The sequence below is a fragment of the Macrotis lagotis genome, chromosome 1 (assembly GCF_037893015.1).
Source record: "Macrotis lagotis isolate mMagLag1 chromosome 1, bilby.v1.9.chrom.fasta, whole genome shotgun sequence".
Classification (NCBI taxonomy): Eukaryota; Metazoa; Chordata; class Mammalia; order Peramelemorphia; family Peramelidae; genus Macrotis; species Macrotis lagotis.
The window spans coordinates 886,416,548-886,437,435 of record NC_133658.1 but is presented as its reverse complement, the minus strand read 5'-3'; the positions used below and the strand labels follow the sequence as shown (position 1 = coordinate 886,437,435).

Genomic DNA, 20,888 nt, shown 5'->3' with positions numbered 1-20,888 from the left:
GGCTCAGGGATCTGGGGCAGGGAAGATTGAGTAGAGCAATAAGGACTGGGGAAGCTGAGATGCTGAAGGAGATAGAGAGAAAGGGCTTTTGGTTAAGGGACAGAAAGTAGAGATGAAGGGAGAGAAAAATTAAGAAAAGAAAGAATATAGACAGGAAGGACACAAAGAGGATAGGATGGGGAGAGAGGAAATAGTAACAGGAGAGACAAGAGAGAAAAAAAAGAATAAAATGAGAATGGGGAGAAAAGGAAAAGAAGGGAGAAATGGATAGGGAACTGAGAGGAAAAAAAGGAGAAATAAAGAGAGGGCGGAGAAGGAAAAATAGAAGGATGGAAAGAGATGAAGATGGAGAGGGAAGGGGTCATACTATGAGAGGAGAGAGAGGGAAAGAGATAGGGCAGTGTCTTTGTTCTGAGATAACTTTCCATGTTGGGCGTATGACTATTCAGGGAGGACTAGCAAAGAACCCTTCACCCAACTCTCAACCTGTGACTTCAAGAAGCTGAAGCATGAGCCACAGCCACACTTGGTAACCTCCTTAGCAAATGGTTTAAACCAGATGGAAGGTAACCAAGGGATATCACACCTGTCACTGAGTCACCCCAAACAAGTGGAGATTTCATCCTGAGGAAAGAGTAGATGAGAACAATTTGTTCCAGTGGCCACAAAGTTGACTGGGGAGAGCTTAGAGCTTGGTCAGACACCAAAGGCCAAAGTCATTCGCTGCATCCCAGGCCAGCACCTGCCATCTTGACTTTTGTGTCATCGCTGGACTTTGATGACGCAGGAAGAGAGAGTGAGGCTGATGATTCTGTGCTGCTCGGCCTCCCTTCAAGTTGAGACATACTGGTGATGTAAATCTTTATAGAAACAAAGATCAAAACAATATCTTCCATGTGTCCTGCTTATGGACATAGTTGCAAGCGTGCTTTCTGCCTTATTAGACAAACAGCTCCCTGAGGGCAAGAACCCTATTTTTGCCTTTCTTTTTATCTCCAGCCCATAGTAAATATTTATTTACTGCCTTACCCCACAATCATTTCTGAAGATACTAGCCCCCTCCCACTACCCAGTGAGTCTTCCCTTCTGATAAAGAAAATTAAGCAAAACCAGTGAACACCAGGCAACATTCTGAACCCTTAGTCTCTCACCTACATTTCCTTATCTCTCCTTCCATCATAATTAGACACTATTCAATTTTGCTCTTAATGTTATTGTCATTGATAGTATTACAGTCTTTGCATGTACTAATTAGCGTACTAATCCAACAATAAACAATCAATTAATTGTCAATCAACAAATATTTATTAAGAGCCTAATCTATACCAGGGTCTATGAATAATAAAAATGAGAAGAATATGTATATATACACAAATTTTGTTTTCAGGTTTGCAAAGTTTTTAACATATTTCATTTCATTTTATCCTCTCAACCCTTGGAAGTGGGTGCTTTTGTACCCATTTTACAGATAAAGAAACTGAGGCTTAGAGATTAAGTGGGTTTGAAACAGTTCTGTTTTGGACATGTTGAGTTTAAAAGACAATTACAGTGCATTCAGTTTAAAATAGTCAAGAGGCAGGTAATGTGCATTTAGAGAGAGAATCAAGCAAACTTACACATATATGTGTACATATAAATATGTATGTATTACTTACTACCTACCTATATGACATTGAACAGATCATTGCCTTCCCTACTTGAGTCTAAGTTTTTTCCCTCTGGAAAGTAAGATGCTCAGAGGCACCATAGCCTAGTAGAAAGTGCAGGGTCTCTAGAGCCAGAGGCCTTGGGTTCAAATCTTACCTCTACTGTTCAAGCTAAGATGTAACTTTCCCTCTAACTTCTGATAAGATAGCCTCTGTTTTTGTCTATAATTCTATCACTCTTGACTTCTCTTACTGAGATGTTTTGAAGTATAGTAGATAAGAGTCCTAGTTCATATTGGTGTTCCAACTTCTCTTTCCCAGTTGAAATGATGGCAGCAGTAACTGAGCCCCCACTTCTAATCATTCAGATGAAGTCACTTCCTTAAAATCTCCTTCAAAGCAACTCCTGATGGATCAAATCAATTGTTTAGATGTCAATACTTTACCCTTCTCGCCCACTCACCACTGTCATTATTCTTTCTATGAGTGACTCATTCTGAAGTGGATGAGATCCAAGCTCTAGCGTCATTTTTTTACAGGTCAGTCTTCCTAACCAAAATGACCTTCCAAATGGCAGAGATGCATATAGGACTGATTAGAGAAGTGATTCTTCCAAGTTTAGAAAAAGCCACCTGTGGACATCCACAGACCTATGTAGAAAAATCTGACTTTTTAAAGAAATTAGCATAACTATCTGTTGATACGGTTTTACTGGGGTGTGGCCACTGTGCATGCTACAGCTTCTTGGAGCCCAAGCCTGAAAAGGGCTCCCCAACATTCATACCAGAGGTGCTAATCCTCTCTGAGCACTCCATTTAATCCGTTCTACATAATATGTACTTATTGTTAAAATGGGAGTTGCTCTTGGTCAGGGATACTTATGCCTTTGTCTAAGCAGTGCAATGGATGAAAAATAGTGAGATCGGTCAACTCTGTGGATATGTGGGGTGAGTGAGAGGGAGAAGTTAAGGAAAGTGCCCACTGAGATTGCTAACCTGGGTGACTGAATGATAGCACCTTAGCAGTAATAAGGAAGTTCAGAAAAAGTTTGAAACAGAGCTCAGTTTTGGACATGTTGAGTTTAAAAGACATCCACAATGTATCTGGTTTAAAATATCCAAGAGGCAGGTAATGTACTTTTAGAGAAAGAATCAAGCTGTACACAAATCTATACAAATATATGTACATATAAATATATGTATTTATATGTCTATGTGTATGTAGGTATATGGGTAGTGAGATTGTCATCACATGTAGTATGAGGATGTCCTTGGCTGCCTTAAAGGGAGGCAGAACAGACATCTCCAGCCTCATCTTTCTACTCTTCTTCAAGGGAGGCTTTTACTTCTTTCCAGGAAGAGAAGAACACAGGAGATTGGGGCCAGAAAACTGAACACTTTGCTCTGCTCAGAGAGAATTATATTTACATATAATCTATATAATAGAATAATATTTATCCACTCTCTATTAATCTAGTTGATGTGATTTTCATCAAACTAAACTTCTGATCACTTCATTAATGAGAGGACCCAAGCTTTATATCCAAGACTTGACATCTTCCCACCAAATACAGTTCCATAATGAACACATATAGCAATTAGCAAACTATTCCATTTAATCAAGTTTATAGCAAAGCAGAAATCAGAGAAAGAATACAAAGATAATATAGAGAGAAGGCATTCTCCCATTGGTAGCAAGCAAGCTATCACAGTTCAATCAAGAGAGGGAAAACTCCCCCAAGTCTCTAGTAGAACAAGCTAGAAATAAGGATATGAAGGAGACTTCCAAATCTTCTCATGTTGGCTTCTTCCTAGAGTTTTATTTTACCTTCAGTAACCTGAAGTGGAATTGGCATCATTCATCTTCTCTCTCAAAACTGGAAGGTAGAGCATGATGAAAGTGAAATGACTGAAAGAGTCTAGTGTTCTGACTCCCACTCTCACCAACTCCACCTGTCCCCTTACTTAAGCTCAACACTTTGATCTCCACCAATGAGAAGACAGTCCATCCCACACTCTTAGACTTGGGAACTGAGTTGTATTCATAGTATAAGTGAAACTTCAGTTTAGAGACAGTAATGGAACCCAGAGGAAGTGATATGGTCACTAAGTTAAAGAGAAGAGAGCTCAGGGAGATAGCCTTGGAGTACACATAGTTAGTGGAATGATGAATGAGTAAAGGAACAGTCAGACAGGTAGAAGAGGCAGGAGAAAGTAGAGTCCCCAAAATCCTGAGAGCCAAGAGTGATAAGGAAGAGGGGTGATCAACAGAATCAGGAAGAATGAGGATTGAGAAGAGGTCATTTAGCTTTCCAAACAAAGAGATTGTTGGTATTTGGGGAGAGAGCTATATCAGTAGAGAGGTGAAGACAGAAGGTAGATTTCAGGGGGCTATGAAAAGAATGAGAGAGAGAAAAAAAGTGGAAAAAATGGAAAAATGAGTGTGGAGAGATTTTTTCCAAGGAGTTTGGATTAAGAGAAGGAAGACAAAAGTTAGCTGGGTTCTTTTTTGTTTTTAGGTTTTTTTGCAAGGCAAATGGAGTTAAGTGGCTTGCCCAAGGCCACACAGCTAGGTAATTATTAAGTATCTGAGACCAGATTTGAACCCAGGTACTCCTGACTCCAGGGCTGGTGCTTTATCCACTACGCCACCTAGCCGCCCCATAGCTGGGTTCTTTAAAAATGGGGGAGACTCCCCCAGAAAGATATCCAAAAAAAATCAACCCCCAGGAATATTATAGCCAAGTTCCAGAACTCCCAAGTCAAAGAGAAAAATATTACAAGCAGCCAGATGGACACAATTCAAATATCGTGGAGCTGCAGTCAGGATCACACAGGATTTAGCAGCAACTACATTAAGGGCTCGTAGGGCTTGGAATATAATATTCCGGAAGGCAAAAGAGCTCAGAATACAACCAAGAATCAACTCCAGCAAAACTGAACATCCTCTTTCAGGAGAAAAGATGGACTTTCAATGAAACAGGGGAATTTCAAATGTTCCTGTTAAAACGACCAGAGATGAACAGAAAGTTTGAACTTCAAAATACAGGACTCAGGTGAAGCATAGAAAGTGGAGGAGAAGGGTAAGATATGAGGGACTTAATGATGATGAACGACATGTATTCCTGCATAGAAAAATGATACTGATAATATTCATATGAACCATTTAATAGAGCAGGTAGAAGGAAAGAGCTGAATTTGAAGATATACTATATTGTTAAAATGGAGTCAATGGCTAAAAGGGAAATGTACTGGGATTAAGAGAAAGGAGAGGTGGAATAAGCTAAGATATTTCATATAAAAGATTTTTTTTTTGCAATGAACTTTTGCAACGGTATGGAAGGGGAAGGCAAGGGGAATAAGGGAACCTTTAACTCTCATCAGAAATGGCTCAGAGAGGAAGCAGCATACACACTCAATAGGGTATAGACATCTAGAGAAAAAAGGAAAGAAGGGGGACAGGGAGAAAGGGGGGGATGTGGGTGATAGAGGAGAGGGTAGATCATAGGAAAATATAGTCAGATATAACACATTTTCTTTCTTACTTTTTGCAAGGTGCTGGGATTGGGTGGCCTGTCTGGGACCATGGGGCCAGGTGGTTGCTGGGTCTCTAGGGTGGTATGTGGGCTTGGGGCCTCTTAGCCTCAGGGCTGGTGCTCTGTCCACTGAATCACTTAGCTCCCCTACAGCACATTTTAGAAGAGGGTCTGAATGAAAGGAGAGAGAAAATATAATATATGGTAGTGGGGAATGGATGGAGGGAATTACAATCAGCAACAGCAACAGTGGAAAAAATATGAAAGTAACTTCTGTGATGGACTTACGATAAAGAATGCGATCCACCTGAGACAGAGCTGATGGTATCAGAACACAGACTGAAACACATTTTTTTCTCTTTCTTTTACTTTATTTCTCATGAGGTTCTATATTTTTGTGGGGGAGGGGGTATTACATTTACTCTTAAACAAGAATATTTTAGTAATGTGTAAATTAAAAAAATAAAGAAAAAAAAGAATGGGGGAGACCCAGTTATGTTTGAAAGGATCAGGAAAGGAACAAGTAAATATACGGAAACAAAATTAGAGAAAGATGGAATGATAGCAGGTACAATGGGGCTAAAGGAAATGGGAGAGGATAATCTATTTGACTGATAGACTTTTCTGTTTTTTAATCAAATCCTTTTAATAATTACTACTTTTTGGTGTAGTTTGTGATCTGATATTATTAGACTCTATCTTTTTTTTTTTTTTAGTTTTTGCAAAGCAATGGGGTTAAGTGGCTTGCCCAAGGCCACACGGCTAGGTCATTATTAAGTGTCTGAGGTCGGATTTGAACTCAGGTACTCCTGACTCCAAGGCCAGTGCTCTATCTACTACGCCACCTAGCCGGCCCTATTAGACTCTATCTTTGCTGCTTTTTTTCATTATTACTTTTGAGATTCTTGGTCTTTGACTAACAGCAGAGCCATATAGCCCTATGAAGGCAAGTATCATTATTCTAGTGTTTAAACTATTGCCAACTGTATTATACTGGTGAGTAGTTCATAATTCATAGATGGAAGGTTTGAGAGGAAAGACTGTATTGACTACTTGCCTATTGAGAGACAGGTAAGAACATACCCATAGTTGTATTCTGTTACTAGATATCAACTGTTGGTGCTTGACTGGCATTGGTGGTGCCCTGTGGAGCCTTGCTGATGTGGGAGGAAATGACATCATTTAAGACCAAGAGACTCCTGCTGCAGCCAGACCATCTCTGATAATCTTGTTTCCTATAAATCAGGCCCTAGGATGGAACAATTCTTTTTTTTTCTTTGGAGGTTTTTTTTTATTTTAAAGATTTTATTTATTTTGAGTTTTATAATTTCCCCCCTAATCTTACTTCCCTCCCCCCACCCACCACAGAAGGCAATTTGCTAGTCTTTACATGGTTTCCATGGTATACATTGATTCAAATTGAATGTATGAGAGAGAAATCATATCCTTAAGGAAGAAACAAATTTCTTTCTCTGGATATAGATGGTATTCTCCATCATAGACAGCCTCAAATTGTCCCTGATTGTTGCACTGATGGAATGAACAAGTCCATCAAGGTTGATCATCACCCCAATGTTGCTGTTAGGGTGTACAATATTTTTCTGGTTCTGCTCATCTCACTCAGCATCAGTTCTTGCAAATCCCCCCAGGCTTCCCTGAATTCCCCTCCCTCCTGGTTTCTAATAGAACAATAGTGTTCCATGACATAAATATACCACAGTTTGCTAAGCCATTCCCCAATTGAAGGACATTTACTTGATTTCCAATTCTTTGCCACCACAAACAGGGCTGCTCTGAATATTTTTGTACAAGTGATGTTTTTACCCTTTTTCATCATCTCTTCAGGGTATAGAGCCAGTAGTGGTATTGCTGGGTCAAAGGTTATGCACATTTTTGTTGCCCTTCGGGTGTAGTTCCAGACTGCTCTCCAGAAAGGTTGGATGAGGTCACAGCTCCACCAACAATGTCACAGCTCCACCAACAATGTGGAACAATTCTTTAAAGGCAAGTGAGAAAGGGTATGAATAACAAACCCCTCACTATAATAAATATAATTGTACAACACAAATCTCCAATCATTTGATTGGTTGGTGTGGTCCTCTTCAATACCAAAGGATTACTAGTAGGAGTAATGAATTTTATTATTATTTTCTAGCTCTATAAAATAATCCTTTGGTATTTTATATCTCTTGTAGTCATTTTTTCCATCTAGTTTTCCTGCTGAGTTTTGTTGGTAACATATAGAAATACTGGTGATTAAGTGGATTTATTTTATAGCCTGAAACTTCACTGAAATTATTGTCTTAATTAATTTGGGGGTGACCCTTTGTGACTGCCCCTGTCTTCTGGTTTCCTTGAGTTCCTTCAAATCTCACCTAAAATTTCATCTTCTATAGGAAGATTTTTCAGTCTTTTTCAATCTTAGTGTCTTCCCTCTGTGGATTATCTCCAGTTTCTCCTATTCACATCTTGTTTGTACGTAGTTGTTTGTACTTGGCCTCCCTATTAGACTGAGCTCCTTGAGAACAGAGACTGGTTTTTGCTTTTTTTTTTTTTGTATCCCCAGCACTTAGGAAAGTGTCTGACACAGTTGACAGTTTATAAGTTTGGGGTTTTTTAAATTTTTTTTTATTTTTTAGGTTTTTGCAAGGCAATGGGGTTAAGTGACTTGCCCAAGGCCCCACAGCTAGGTAATTATTAAGTGTCTGAAGTCAGATTTGAACTTAGGTCTTCCTTGACTCCAGGGCTGGTGCTCTATTCACTGTACCACATAGCCACCCTTTAGAAATATCTTTATTTAAAAAAATTTCTGGAAGACAATGAGGTTAAGTGACTTACCCAAGTTCACACAACTAGGTGATTATTAAGTGTGTGAGCTGGATTTTAACTCAGGTCCTCCTGACTACAGGGTCAGTGCTCTATCCACTGTGCCACCTAGCTGCCCCTTTTATAAGTATTTTTTGACGTAACAGGAATGGTTGTTGGATTTTGTGAAAAGTCTTTTCAGCATCTTTTGATATAATTTGTGTATTTTATTATTTATAAATGCATACATGATTTTATAGATTTTATATATTAATAACATAAATATATTAAATGTATTAATATGCATTTATATATTATATATACTCACATGACTTATTAAACTTAAAATCTTCCTTTTGTAGAATGAAACCTACATTCTGGGTATAAATGCAACTAAATCATATTGTATAATCTTTCTATATACTGCTGTCAATTATTTATTAATATTTTATTTAAAATGTTTGCATCAATGTCCGAATACTGTTCTAAATGTTTTCTTCTCTGCTTTGACTCTCTTGTTTAGAAATCAAGACCATATTTGTCTCATTGAAAAGAATTGGAATGGTACTTTATTATACTACAAATGGTTTGTGTAATATTGGAAATAATTGCTTTTTAAATGCTTGATAGAATTCACTTTTAAGCTATCTGGTTCTACTAAGATACTATTGATAGAGTTATGAATTGATCCAACCATTCTGGAAAGCAATTTGGAACTATATTCAAAAAGCTGTAAAACATGCATACCCTTTGGTTCAGCCAATACTCCTACCAGGTCCATATCCCAAAGAGATTTTTTTTTAAAAAAGGAAAAAGACTTATATGTAACAAAATATTTATAGCAGATACTTAAAGGGTAGTGAAGAATTGGAGATTGAGGGGATCCCCATCAATTAGGGAATGGTTGAACAAGTTATGGTAATATGATTGCGATGGAATCCCATTGTGCTATAAGAAATGCCAAACAGAATGCTCTCAGAAAAACCTGAAAAGACTTACAAACCAGTAACTGATGAAAAGTGAAGTAAGTGTCGCCAGGAGAACCATGTCATAGTAACAGAAATATAGCTTGATGATCAACTGTGAATGATTTAGTTATTTCCAGTAATATGAAAATCCAAGACAATTCCAAAGACCTCATGATGAAAATGCTATTCACCACCAGAGAAAGAACTGATAGAGCCTGAATGGAGATCATTGCATACTATTTTTAATTAATTTTTTATTTTATTTTATTTTTATATTTATTTTTCATGGGTTGTTTTTTGGGGAGGGGGTCTGTTTTTTCTTTTACAACATGTCAGTCATATAAGTATGTTTTTCATGACTACCCATGTATAACCATTGTCAAATTGCTTGCATTGTCAAAGAGGGGAAAGATGAGAGAGGGATGGAAAGAATTTTGAATTCTAAACTGAATATATATATATATATATATATATATATATAAAGAATTTTTACATGTAATTAAAACTAAAATATTTAAAGTGGGAAAAAATCTATCTGATCCTGGTTTCTCCCTTCTCCCTTTGGAATTTCATTTATGACTTACTCCATTTTTTAATATTAATCTACTGAAACAAATTACTTCTTTTGTTAATATGAATATTTCATATTTTCCTAAGCATTTGGTATTATCTTCTAGATTATCTGTTTGTTAGCATATAATTGAATAAAATAATTTCTGTTTATTTCTACTTCAAATATGAATTCTCACTTTTTATTTTTAATCCAAACAAGCTTTGCTTCTGCTCTTTAAAAAAATTAAGCTAGCTGTTTATCTATATTACTTGTTCCTAATCCCCCCCCAAAAAAAAAACCCAACTCAGATTTATTTATTTCATTCTTTCTTTCCCTCCCATGGACTCTGGGACATTGGAGGCCTCCTGGCTGTTCTTTGCACCCTATCTTCAATCTCCTTACTTTAGGCATCCCTCTCTTCTGGGATATTCTTTCTCATCTCCTCCTCTTGGCTTCTCTGGCTTTCTTCCAGTCCCAGCTAAAAATCCTACCACTTCCCAGAAGCCTTTTCCTGATTCCCCCTAATTCTCAAGCCTTCTCTCTGTGCATTCTCTCCAATTTGTCTGATAGGTGGCTTGTTGTATATTGTCTCTCCCATCAGCTCCTTGTCTTTTGCCTTTCTTTGTATCTTTAATCTCAACACAATGCCTGTGACAGTAGGCATTTTAAAAATGTCTATCAAAGATTTTTAATTTTTTTGCTCATGTGAAAGTGAAACAAGTTATGGCTGATATAGATTAATTTTTATATTAGCTGCCACCCTTAAACAGTCTGCATTTTACTTCCAGCTCTATAGGATTTTTTTTTAAACCAGGAAGTAATGTTCCCACTGCAAAGGTCAGTGAAATAATTTAATTGTACCTCGGTAGCCTTATGGAAAACCAGATCTTCACATGCCTGCCTGGCTGAATCAAAGGACTCCCATTTGGACTGAAGCAAGTTAGGAAGAAACCAGTATGGGGAATTTACCATTTGACATTAAAACTTTATAAGCCTGAAGATTCGAGGTACAACCAAAGGAAGGGGTAGGGCTTTATTTGTTTAAAAACTAGGCTTTATTTGTTTTTAAAAAAAACAGACGAAGTCTTTCTTTTCAGGGTGACAAATACCTACTTTCTCATTTTTCTTTTCTTTTTTGAATTGGGCCTGGGAGGCAAGAAATACAGCTGGTTTTGGTTTAGTTTTCTCATTAGTAAAATGAGGGGGAAGTGAGATAATGGGAGTAAATGACCTGCCCAAGGTCACACAGAGAGGGAGCATCGAGTCTCTGAGACTAGATTTGAACTCAGCTCCTCCTGACTTCAGAACCAGTGCCTCAGTCACTGCTTCACCTGGCTGCCCCAAATTTAAGGGCTTCTTAAGAGCAGCTAAGGAAGAACTGACTTCAAATTTGAACTCAGACCCTTCTAACTCCGTGACCTCGGGCAAGTCATTTCATCCTGTAGTCCTCAGTTTCCTCATCTGTCAAATGAGCCGGAGAAGGACACGGCACCTCATTCCAGTAAGGACCCCGCTGGGGGTCACGAAGAGGCGCACAGACCAGGAGATTCAATGGAATGGATGGAGAAGTGGAGAAGCTTCACCCTGAGGAAGGCTTGCTGGGGGCAGGGTGGAGGCATGAGGTTTTTTTTAAATCGTTCTATTTGAAAAGTTTTCTAGAAAATTAAGTGAATACCGCGCCCCCCCAGCCTGAGCTCCCCCTGCCCCCCTCGACCTTTCTCAGGGTCCTCCTCTGCCCCCAGGAAGCATCAGTTGAGTGTCTTGTTGTCAAGATAAATTGCCCCGGGGTCGCAATCCTGGGGTGCCCGGTGTCCTGAAAACCCTGGGAGCCCCCATTTGGGGAAGAAATCCTCTGAGCAGCCCCCCGCGGACTAGGCGGCGCGGAGGCCGGGGGGGCTGCGGAGGTGGGGGTGCGGGTCTCGGGCGGGGTCCGGGGGGCCCAGCGGCTGCCGGGCCGGCGGGGCGCACTGCAGAGGGCGGGGCGCGGGGACCTCTTTGTGGCCCGGGGGAGCAGCTCGGCGGGCGGAGCCGGGGCCGGGCCCGGTGTCGGGGCGCGGGCAGGAGCGCGGCCGCTGGAGCGGCGGGGACCGGGGACAGCTCCGGCCGGGCATGAGCGGGCTGCACGTCGACCGGGCCCAGCTGCCCGGGGTGCAGGAGGGTAAGGCGGCCCGAGGGGCGGGCGGGGTTGCGGGGCTCACCGCCTCCGGGGGGCTGGGGGGCTGGGCTTGGGGGTCCCCGACTCCTGCTGCCTCCGGAGCCCCGGCCTTTGTCTCTTCCAGCTCCGGCTGGCTCGCCCCCACTTGCCAAAGGTCCCCCTCTGTCTCCCCTTCGGACCTCGAACCCCCCCCCCATCCATTCCCCTATCGGCCCCCGATCTATTCCCTTACCGGGGCTCTCCCGATCCATTCCTCCATCCGCCCCTCCCATGCATTCCTCTATCGGATCCCTTTATCCTTTTCTCTATCCGCCCCCCCCATCCATTCCTCTATCTGTCCCCCCATCCTTTCCTCTATCCGCCCCCTTGGTTCATTCCTCTATCGGATCCCCCTATCCTTTCCTCTATTGGGCCCCTCTCATTCCTCTACAGTCCCCCCCCCTCCATTCCTCTATCGGACCATTCCTCTACAGTCCCCCCCTCCATTTCTCTATCGGACCATTCCTCTACAGTCCCCCCCCCCCCTCCATTCCTCTATCGGACCATTTCTCTACAGGACCCCCCCTCCATTCTTGTCCCTCCCGAACATTCCTCTGGCCGCCCCCACCCTTGTCTATTCCTCTGTCAGGCTCTCCCTGAACCATTCTTCCATCAGCCCCTCCCCCCATTCTTCCATCCTTCCCCCTGGACCATTCCTCTATGCCCCCCCATCCATCCCTCTATAGGGATCCCAAGTCTATGTTGCCATCCGGCCTCCCTCTCCAGCCTTGCTCCTGCCCCGCCCCCCCAAGGTGTTTCACTCTGGGCCAACAGGTGGCCCGGATTTCCCCGAAGGGGTGGAAACGCCTGTTGCCTGGCCCTTCCCCTCCCAGAATGGATCTGAGGTTTAATCTTTCCACAAGCAGGTCCTGCGGGCCAGCACTGGGGCATAGAAAGACAAAGACGAAACAGCCCCTTTCCCTCAGGAGTCAGAGATGGAAGGGACTTCAGGGCCCAGCCCCTTTATTTTACTGATGAGGAAACTGAGGCCAAAGAGGGGTCTTGAGTGACATGACCATACAGCAAATCAATGGTATATAGGATCTGAATAATATTCAAGGCTTCTAGCCTTGTAGTTAATGAAAAGAAAGAAAACTAAACATTCCGACACAGTTCAAGGAAAAGAAATTAAGGCATTACTGGAGGAAATTGTACATCCCCCATAGCAATATGGAGTTGTGTAGAATGGTACAGTGGGAAAACAGTTGTAAACCAGAGCAGGATTTGGTTCCTGACTTTGCCCTATTGCTAACTGTGTGACCTTGGACAAGTCACTGTATTTCTGTCTTCCAGGTAAAATGTCCGTCCAGTAAAATGAAGGTGTTGTCTTCTATTTGTGATGCAGCTCAGTAGGCAGCACAGTAGGCAGCATGTCAGTCTCATAATCTGAAAGTCTGAGATGGAGCCTCAGAGGGGGCAGATAACTTGTAGGGATAGTTAGTTGGCACTGTGGATAGAGCATTGACTTTAGCATCTGGAGGATGGCCTTAGACAACTGACACTAACTAGCTGTATGACCCTAGGTAAGTCACTTAATCCTGATTGCCTTCCATCCAGGGCCATCTCTAGTCATTCTGATTCATCTGACCACTAGACCCAGATGACTCTGGAGGAGAAAGTGAGACTGGTGACTTAGCACAGCCCCCCCCCCCCCCATCCAATTCCTATGCTTGGCCTGGACAAACATGATATGAACCAGTGTTGAATGGTATAGTAAGGACTGGGGTGATACATGAAGACAGAGCAACTATTGTAGAAAATCAGTAAGAAAATTTTAATTTTATCAGTCAAGAAGAACTTCAGAGATCCAGATTCTGTTTTCTTCCTGCCGTTAGCAGCAGTGGTCATCATTGCAACGCTCTGACCCTCAGTTTCCCTTTCTGTATACCCATCTCCAAGAGTCTCTGAATCAAGAAAGAAGATTGTCATTTATGGACAGCTTTGTCTAGTGTCTGCAGACTCCTTGGTTTTCTAGCTTGAAAAGGCAGTCCTCAGTTTTATTTTTATGACACTTGCAACTTTAATTATACAATAATCCTCAAGAAATGACACTGGAACCCCTTTATAATGGTTCTGTCACAGAACAGGGCTGATAGCCTGTAGAACCACCAGGCCATGTCTAGGTTTGAGGTAACTGGTAGCACAGTGGACAGAGAGATCAATGAGCCTTTTGTGAGAAGGACCTGAGTTCAAATTCAGCCGCAGACATTTACAAACTGTATTTTGTGTTGGTGTTATTTAATATATTTTATTTTATTTTTTATGTTTTGTCCTTTGTTCTTGAAGAAGACCATGACATCAGGGAAGTGATATCATAACAAGTACATGAACTGGATTTGAGTAAGGGGGTGGTGTGCTAAGTCACCAGGTTTTACTTTCTCTTCCAGAACCGTCTGGGTCTAGTGTCTGCATATGAATCAGGATCACTGGAGAGGGTCCTGGATTTGAGGTGCTTTGAATTGAGTGTCACACAAGGTCACACAAGCTAGTTAGTGTCAGTGTCTGATATTGGATTGGAATTCCTGTCCTCCTGATTCCAAGGCAGTGTTCTTGCTGCTGGACAATTCACCCAATCCCTGTTTGCCTCAGTTTCCTCAGTTGTAAAATGGGAATAATAGTAGTTCAGTGGCAACACAGTAGTAGACTTATTCTTTAAAGTAAATTTATTATAGTAAAAAGCATTTGGGAAATGTTTATTCCCCCCCCCCCCCTTTTATGGTAGCATTAGATTTGGAGGGAAGTAATCTTTATTTAAGCCTTTGAGAAATTTCTCGGGGGGAAAGGGAACAGATTGTGTAGAATAGGAAGGTTAAGAGTTGTGATCTGTGTCAATGATTGTGCAATTGCCAATCTTTCAAGGTACCACAGAATATCAGACTCCAGATAAGTGATTTGAATTGTGATAAGGTTCATATTTTTAAGGTCTAGTGTTTCATTTAAAAAGAATCACAACTTTATTGTCAAGAAAATAAAGGGGCACAAATTTGGGCAAAAACGAGCTTTGTGAAATCCCTTTCTTCTTATCACAAGTTAGCTAGCAAACACTTCCCACCCCTTTACAGTCATTACTAGATATGGCAAAGGATCAGAAGCAGTTAATTTTACTATTGGGAAGACAGAGGGGTTCATAGTAGGTTTTGCTTTTAAGAAGAAGCAAAAAAAACCACCCAGGGTTTTTGTACAATAGAGAACTCGATATATGATGCTCTATGAATAACGTCTCTTTTAAAAACTGCAGAAAATGTTGTGTAATTTTTAGCAAAAGGCATAACTTTGAAAGGGAGGATCACCACCCCCTTGTAATTAATGGGACATTCCCAGTAACAAAGAGCTCTAGAGAAGAAAAAAAAATCTTTCTGTTTTGTCCAGTTCTTGAGATTCTTAGGATGTCTTTTTATTCAAATGGGAAGCCACCCATCCAAGGGAAGCTATGTGAATGGTGGTTATCTCTGTAGGGCAGAAATGGTGATGTGTGATTTGCACAGTGTGTCTTTTAACAAACGGACAGGCTTCTAGCCTTGTAGTTAATCAAAAGAAAGAAAACCAAACATTTTGACACAGTTCAAGGAAAGAAATTAAGGCATTACTGGAGGAAATTGTACATCCCCCATAGCAATATGGAGTTGTGTAGAAACAAAACACAATCTTAACTCAGTGGGTACCTTTGCCTTGTATTTGTCACCTGCTAATATATATTTGTTTCTCTCTATATATATGTATATATATATATATCTATATATATATCTATATACATAGATAGATAGATAGATAGATAGATTTGTCTATAGGTGAGTATATATATTTTAATTGGGTTTTGGTACAGGTAGAGCTATGAACAGCCTTCATGATACTGACAATAAATCTCCAGGGAGAACTCTCAATCTGACAATATTCCTTTGTAAGGAATACATGGGATTCAAGAGTTCGGGATTTTTTTGTTTAATTCAACAATGCCAGCCCTTTTCTTTTGGGAGAAAATATCCTTCAGTCTGCTTTTGCTTTGAAGGCAATTTCTTTGTTGTAAATATTTTGAGAAATGGCCTAATGTCCTTGTGTTTCTGATTTATCCTTACAGTGTTTCCTTTCTGGACTATTTTATCAGTAGAGGCCACACCCCTCCCTCCACACTGCTCTCCCCATAGCTAGCTTTCCCTCATTTCAGGGGATTTTGAACCCTCTTCTTTGCAATCTTATTTCAACAAAGAATATCTCTGCCAAGGAATAGAAGGTGACATTGTGCTCTGAAAGGTTTAATGCCAGTTGCTCTTTAAATCGAAAAGGTTCCTTTGCTGACAGCTGGCTGGCTCAGTATTGATAACAGCCCATATGTGTATTGTTTTCAATATTGGAAAATGAAAGATCTAGCTTCAGGAATGCTCTGTCTGCCATTTTCAGCGTTTCTTTTTGCCTCTTTATTTTATGGAGGTGAAGAAAGGGAATAAAGGCAGGGCCCCTACTTCTCTGGAATTCTGTTCCCTCTTCTGTCCAATTAGCATAATATTAGCACTAACTTCACAGGTTTCTTATGAGGTTTGATTGAGATAATTTAGGCAAAGCACTTAAGTATCAGTTATTATTACTATTGAAAACTCATTCTTGTCTCGATCAAATAAAACGTTAATTTTAAAGTGATTGACACAATACTGGCATATAGTAAGCCCAATACAAAAATTACTTCTTATCAATATTAGTATTATTCAAAGAAATTCAGTTGACAGTGATCCTGAAACAACTCATCATCCCATTGCAGTTTTTTCTTATTGTTCTCTCTCTTTTTTGATGAGGTTCAGAGAGAAACTTCTGAGTCAGCTCACTATCTTGTTATTATCGTTATGATGAGTATCATCACCGTAATCTCCTCCTCCTCTTTCTTCTTTCTTCTCCTCCTTCTCTTCCACCTTCTCCTTTTCCTCCTTCCTGTTGTTGTTATTACTCATAATATATCATGTTGTTTAGTCCTCAGTCACGTCCAGCTCTTTAGGATTCTATTTGGAGTTTTCTTGGCAGAGAGTAGTTTGCCATTTTCTTCTCTAGTTCATTTTACAAATGGGGGACGAGGCTAGATAGGGTGCAGTGACTTGTTCAAGGTCACACAGCTAGTATGTATCTGAGACCAGATTTGAACTAAGGGAAAAGAGTCTTCCTGACTCCAACTGGCAACCCATCCACTTGGATGATATATGTGGATGTGAATGTATGTATTAATGCATACACATGTATATAATATTATTAAAAATCATTAAAATGACTGATCATTCATTATCAGTAATTAGCAACAACAATTTAATGTGTCACCACTTTGACCCCAAATGACCCCCACAATGTGTAGACTAGTCTCCATTGTTGTACTGTCCTGTCTTCTCTTGCTCATCAACTCATCAGTTCATTCTTTTTTTTTTTTTTAGATTTTTTGCAAGGCAGATGGAGTTAAGTGGCTTGCCCAAGGCCACACAGTTAGGTAATTATTAAGTGTCTGAGGTCACATTTGAACTCAGGTCCTCCTGACTCCAGGGCTGGTGCTCTATCCACTGCGCCACCTAGCCGCCCCTTATCAGTTCATTCTTGAAGTGGTCTGAGCAGGCTGCCTTATGTGAATCTATGCTTTCTCTTCTCTGATAAGGTTGCTTCTTCTCTTAGGTCTCTGTTGAGTAATAAACATTAAACTGGCCATAAGTTCTTTGACCCGCAAGAGCTATCTCATTTTTATCTTCATGTTCCTAGCCGAGTTTTTGGCACTTAATAAATGTTTGTTGGATTGGATGAAGTTGCTAAAAGATGCAAAATGTGAATTTGACTCCTCTTTGGATGAGTACCTTGGAAAAAGATGTATATTTTGTCCTAAGAAGGGTTCAGGCTAGGAAGTATAGAAAATAAAGTCCGACAAGTCTGGTAAAGACAATTCAAAGTACTGACTTTTCCTCCATATTCCTGGAGGTAGTGAATTCCAGGTGGAAAGAGGGGGCCTGGAGACAGGAAAGGCTTATATTAGTATGTTACGTCTGACACTAATTGTGTGGCCTTGGGCAAAACACAGTATCACACATTCTAAGACAGGGATTCTCTACCTTTTTACAGTCACAATTTGGTGGTGGACCCATTCTTGGAATCATGTGTTTAAATGCATAAAATTACTACAAGTAATAGTAATAATAATGATTTCTAGCATTTCAAATAATTAGTAGATATCTTTATTAATTTTAAGGTATTTTACTTTCAGCTCCAAATTCCGTCTTTCTCTTCCTCCTCTTCTACCATTGAGAAAGAAAGAAGTACAATATCTATTTTCCATATGAATACATATGGAAATGTGAATACATATGGAAATATGAAAACATATTTCCACATTAGCTATATTGCAAAAAAAAACAAAAATAAGAAAAATAAAGTGAAAAGGAACATATAATCCAATCCAGATAAATATAAACAAAGAAAGTTACGTGCAAGATAAATAGGAAATGATTCACAAGGAAAGGTATTAGAATTAAGCATGTCTGGGGAAGGCTCCATTTAGAAGGTAGGATTTTAGTAGGAACTTAGAGGAAGCCAGAGAAGTGGCTATGAAGTGGTAGATGGTTTTAGGTATGGGTGACAGCTAGAAAAAATGATAGAGGATCTTATTTAAGGAACAGCCAGGAAGCTGGTATCATTGAATCTAAGAATATATAAGGTCCAGGAAGTAAAGAGTAAGATGACTGGAAAGATAGGAAAGGGCTAGGTTATGAAGGGCTTTGAATGCCCAACGGAACATTTTGTATTTATTCTTGGAGGCGCTAGGAGTTTATTGAATGGGAGTAGGTCACAGGATTGGATCTTCTCTTTAATAAAATCACCACTTACGTTGTGATGGCAACCTCATACAAGTTTGTCATACATTTGCAAGAATGTCCCAGAATTTCAGATTAGTGGCCAGCTAGTTCAAACCAGTCTTGAAAAGAAATTCCCACAGTGGGAGATTGGAGGTCAGTAGGAGAGTCTAGGGTAGGAAAGGTAGATTTGAGAATCATCAGCACTGGGATGGCCATTAAATCCATGAGAGCTGATGAGATGACCTAGCAAAGTAGTATAGAGGGAGAGAAGGAGACCTTTTCAGATTTGCAAAGGATCACATTTGATCATCTCAACAATCCTGGGAGGAAGAAGCTATTATTTTTCCTAGTTTGCAGTTAAAATTGGGGCAGAAATGAAATGATTTGACCAGGGTCACACAGCTAGGAAATGTTTGAGATAAAATTTGAACTCAAGTCTTCCTGACTCCAAGTCTAGCACTCTATCCACTGTATCATCTAGGATATCATAAGAAATCAATTATAATATAGTTATCAATACAGATACAATACAATTGTAATATAGTTTATTTAAAAAAAACAAAAAAAAAAACAAGTTCATAGACCCCCAGGGTAAAAACTCCTAATGCAAAATTATCTTCCATTTATACTGTATGTAGTTTGTATGTACAGTTTTTCCTCATATTCTCTCCCACTTGAGAATGTGAATTCCTTGAGGACAGGGAATGTGTTTTTGCCTTTCTTTTTAATCTCTGGTGTTAAGAACTCTGCCTGGTCCCATGTTATTCAGGCAATAAGTGGAAACAATAGTAAATACATTCAAAAAAACCTAGCATTTCTTTTGTTGTTGAGTCTTTTTCAGTTGTGTCCAACTCTTCGTGACCCCATTTGGAAATATGTAGTCAAAGATATTGTACTGATTTGCCATTTCATTCTCCAACTTATTTAACAGAGGAGGAAATTGAGGCAAACTAGGTTAAGTGATTTGCTAAGGGAGATACTGTAATGTCTGAAGTATGATTTGACATAAGGTCTTCCTGACTCTGGCCCTGATACTCTGCCCATTTTGCTTGACCCATACAAAGCTTCTAATTGATACTTTTTGACTGATAGACAACCAACGTTTCTGAGTTGGGAAAGACCTCAGTAGCCATCAGAGTCACTTAACCTTTGTGAGCCTCAGTTTCCCCATTTGTAGAATAACAATAATCATATCCACACTAGGCTCTTGTGAAGGTCAAATGAAAGAATGTATGAGAAATGTTTTGGGGCGGCTAGGTTGCATAGTGGATAAAGCACTGGCCTTGGAGTCAGGAGTACCTCGGTTCAAATCTGGTCTCAGACACTTACTAATTACCTAGCTGTGTGGCCTTGGGCAAGCCACTTAACCCCATTTGCCTTGCAAAAAACTAAAAAAAAAAAAAGAAATGTTTTGTCATCACTCTATAAATACCAGTGGTTTATCATTACCAGTATCTACTAACATCTTTGAATAGAACCATCACCAATTTTTTTACAAATGGGTCATATGTTTGTCATACAAGTAGGTCATGCAGGTTTATTATACATTTACAAGATTGTCCCAGAATTTCAGATTAGTAAGAAACTTCAATGTGGCCAGCTAGTTCAAACCAGTCTTGGGAAAAAAAATCCTACAATAAATATCCATTTTTTAGCCTCTGTTTGAAGTCTTTCAGGGTTAAACAAACAAACCAACCAAAACACATCTGGGTGATATAGTGGCTCTAAGCATATAGTTAGGAAATTCTGAATTCAAATATGGTCTCAGAAGCTTACTAACTGTATCCTGGATCTGGACAATTCATGCAACCTCCCTTGGGCAAAGTGGGAATAATAATCACACGTACAGTTGCAAAGTATTTTGTAAATCTGAAAGCTGCATATAAATACTAGCTATCAATATTGTTATCATTGTTAAATAAAAACTGCCTAGATTAGGGTTTTAAGTATTTCAAAATCTTACCCCTCTTACCAAGTCTAATTTCACATCACTTTCCCCTAGTGAATTCTTAAATTCCAGCCCCTCCTCTTGGTCTCCTAGAATATTTATAGTCCTTCAAGTCAAGGCCAGGGTCAGGATCAGCATTCTCCTATAGGAGGTCATTTTTGATATTTGTCTTATCCTCCTTATAGAAAGTAAGCTCTCTGAAGACAGGGACTTGTTTTGTTCCTTCAAAGCCTTTTTCAGATGTTGCCTTCAACATTTTTCTCATTCTAAGCTCTCCAGTTGCTAGCTTTGCTCTCCCCCATCCCATTACTCACTTCTTTGGGGACAAAATCAGTCATAAACGGGAAATTCAAATTATGTTCAAATTGTTCCTTTCTATATCATTGTCATTGAAACAAATTGACTTTTTCTAAGCATGCATTATAGTGGAACT

The 20,888-nt window shown here is 39.9% G+C and overlaps 1 protein-coding gene across 1 annotated transcript in view; it reads left to right on the top strand.

Annotated features, from left to right (window-relative positions):
• The first annotated feature begins 11,610 nt into the window (after positions 1–11,610).
• LOC141509205 (coiled-coil domain-containing protein 50-like) overlaps positions 11,611–20,888 on the top strand; it is a 59,123-nt gene continuing 49,845 nt past the window's right edge. The window contains exon 1 of the mRNA XM_074218558.1: positions 11,611–11,665. Coding sequence (XP_074074659.1) covers positions 11,617–11,665 — 49 coding nt within the window. The 5' untranslated portion in view covers positions 11,611–11,616. The remainder of the gene's footprint in view (positions 11,666–20,888) is intronic.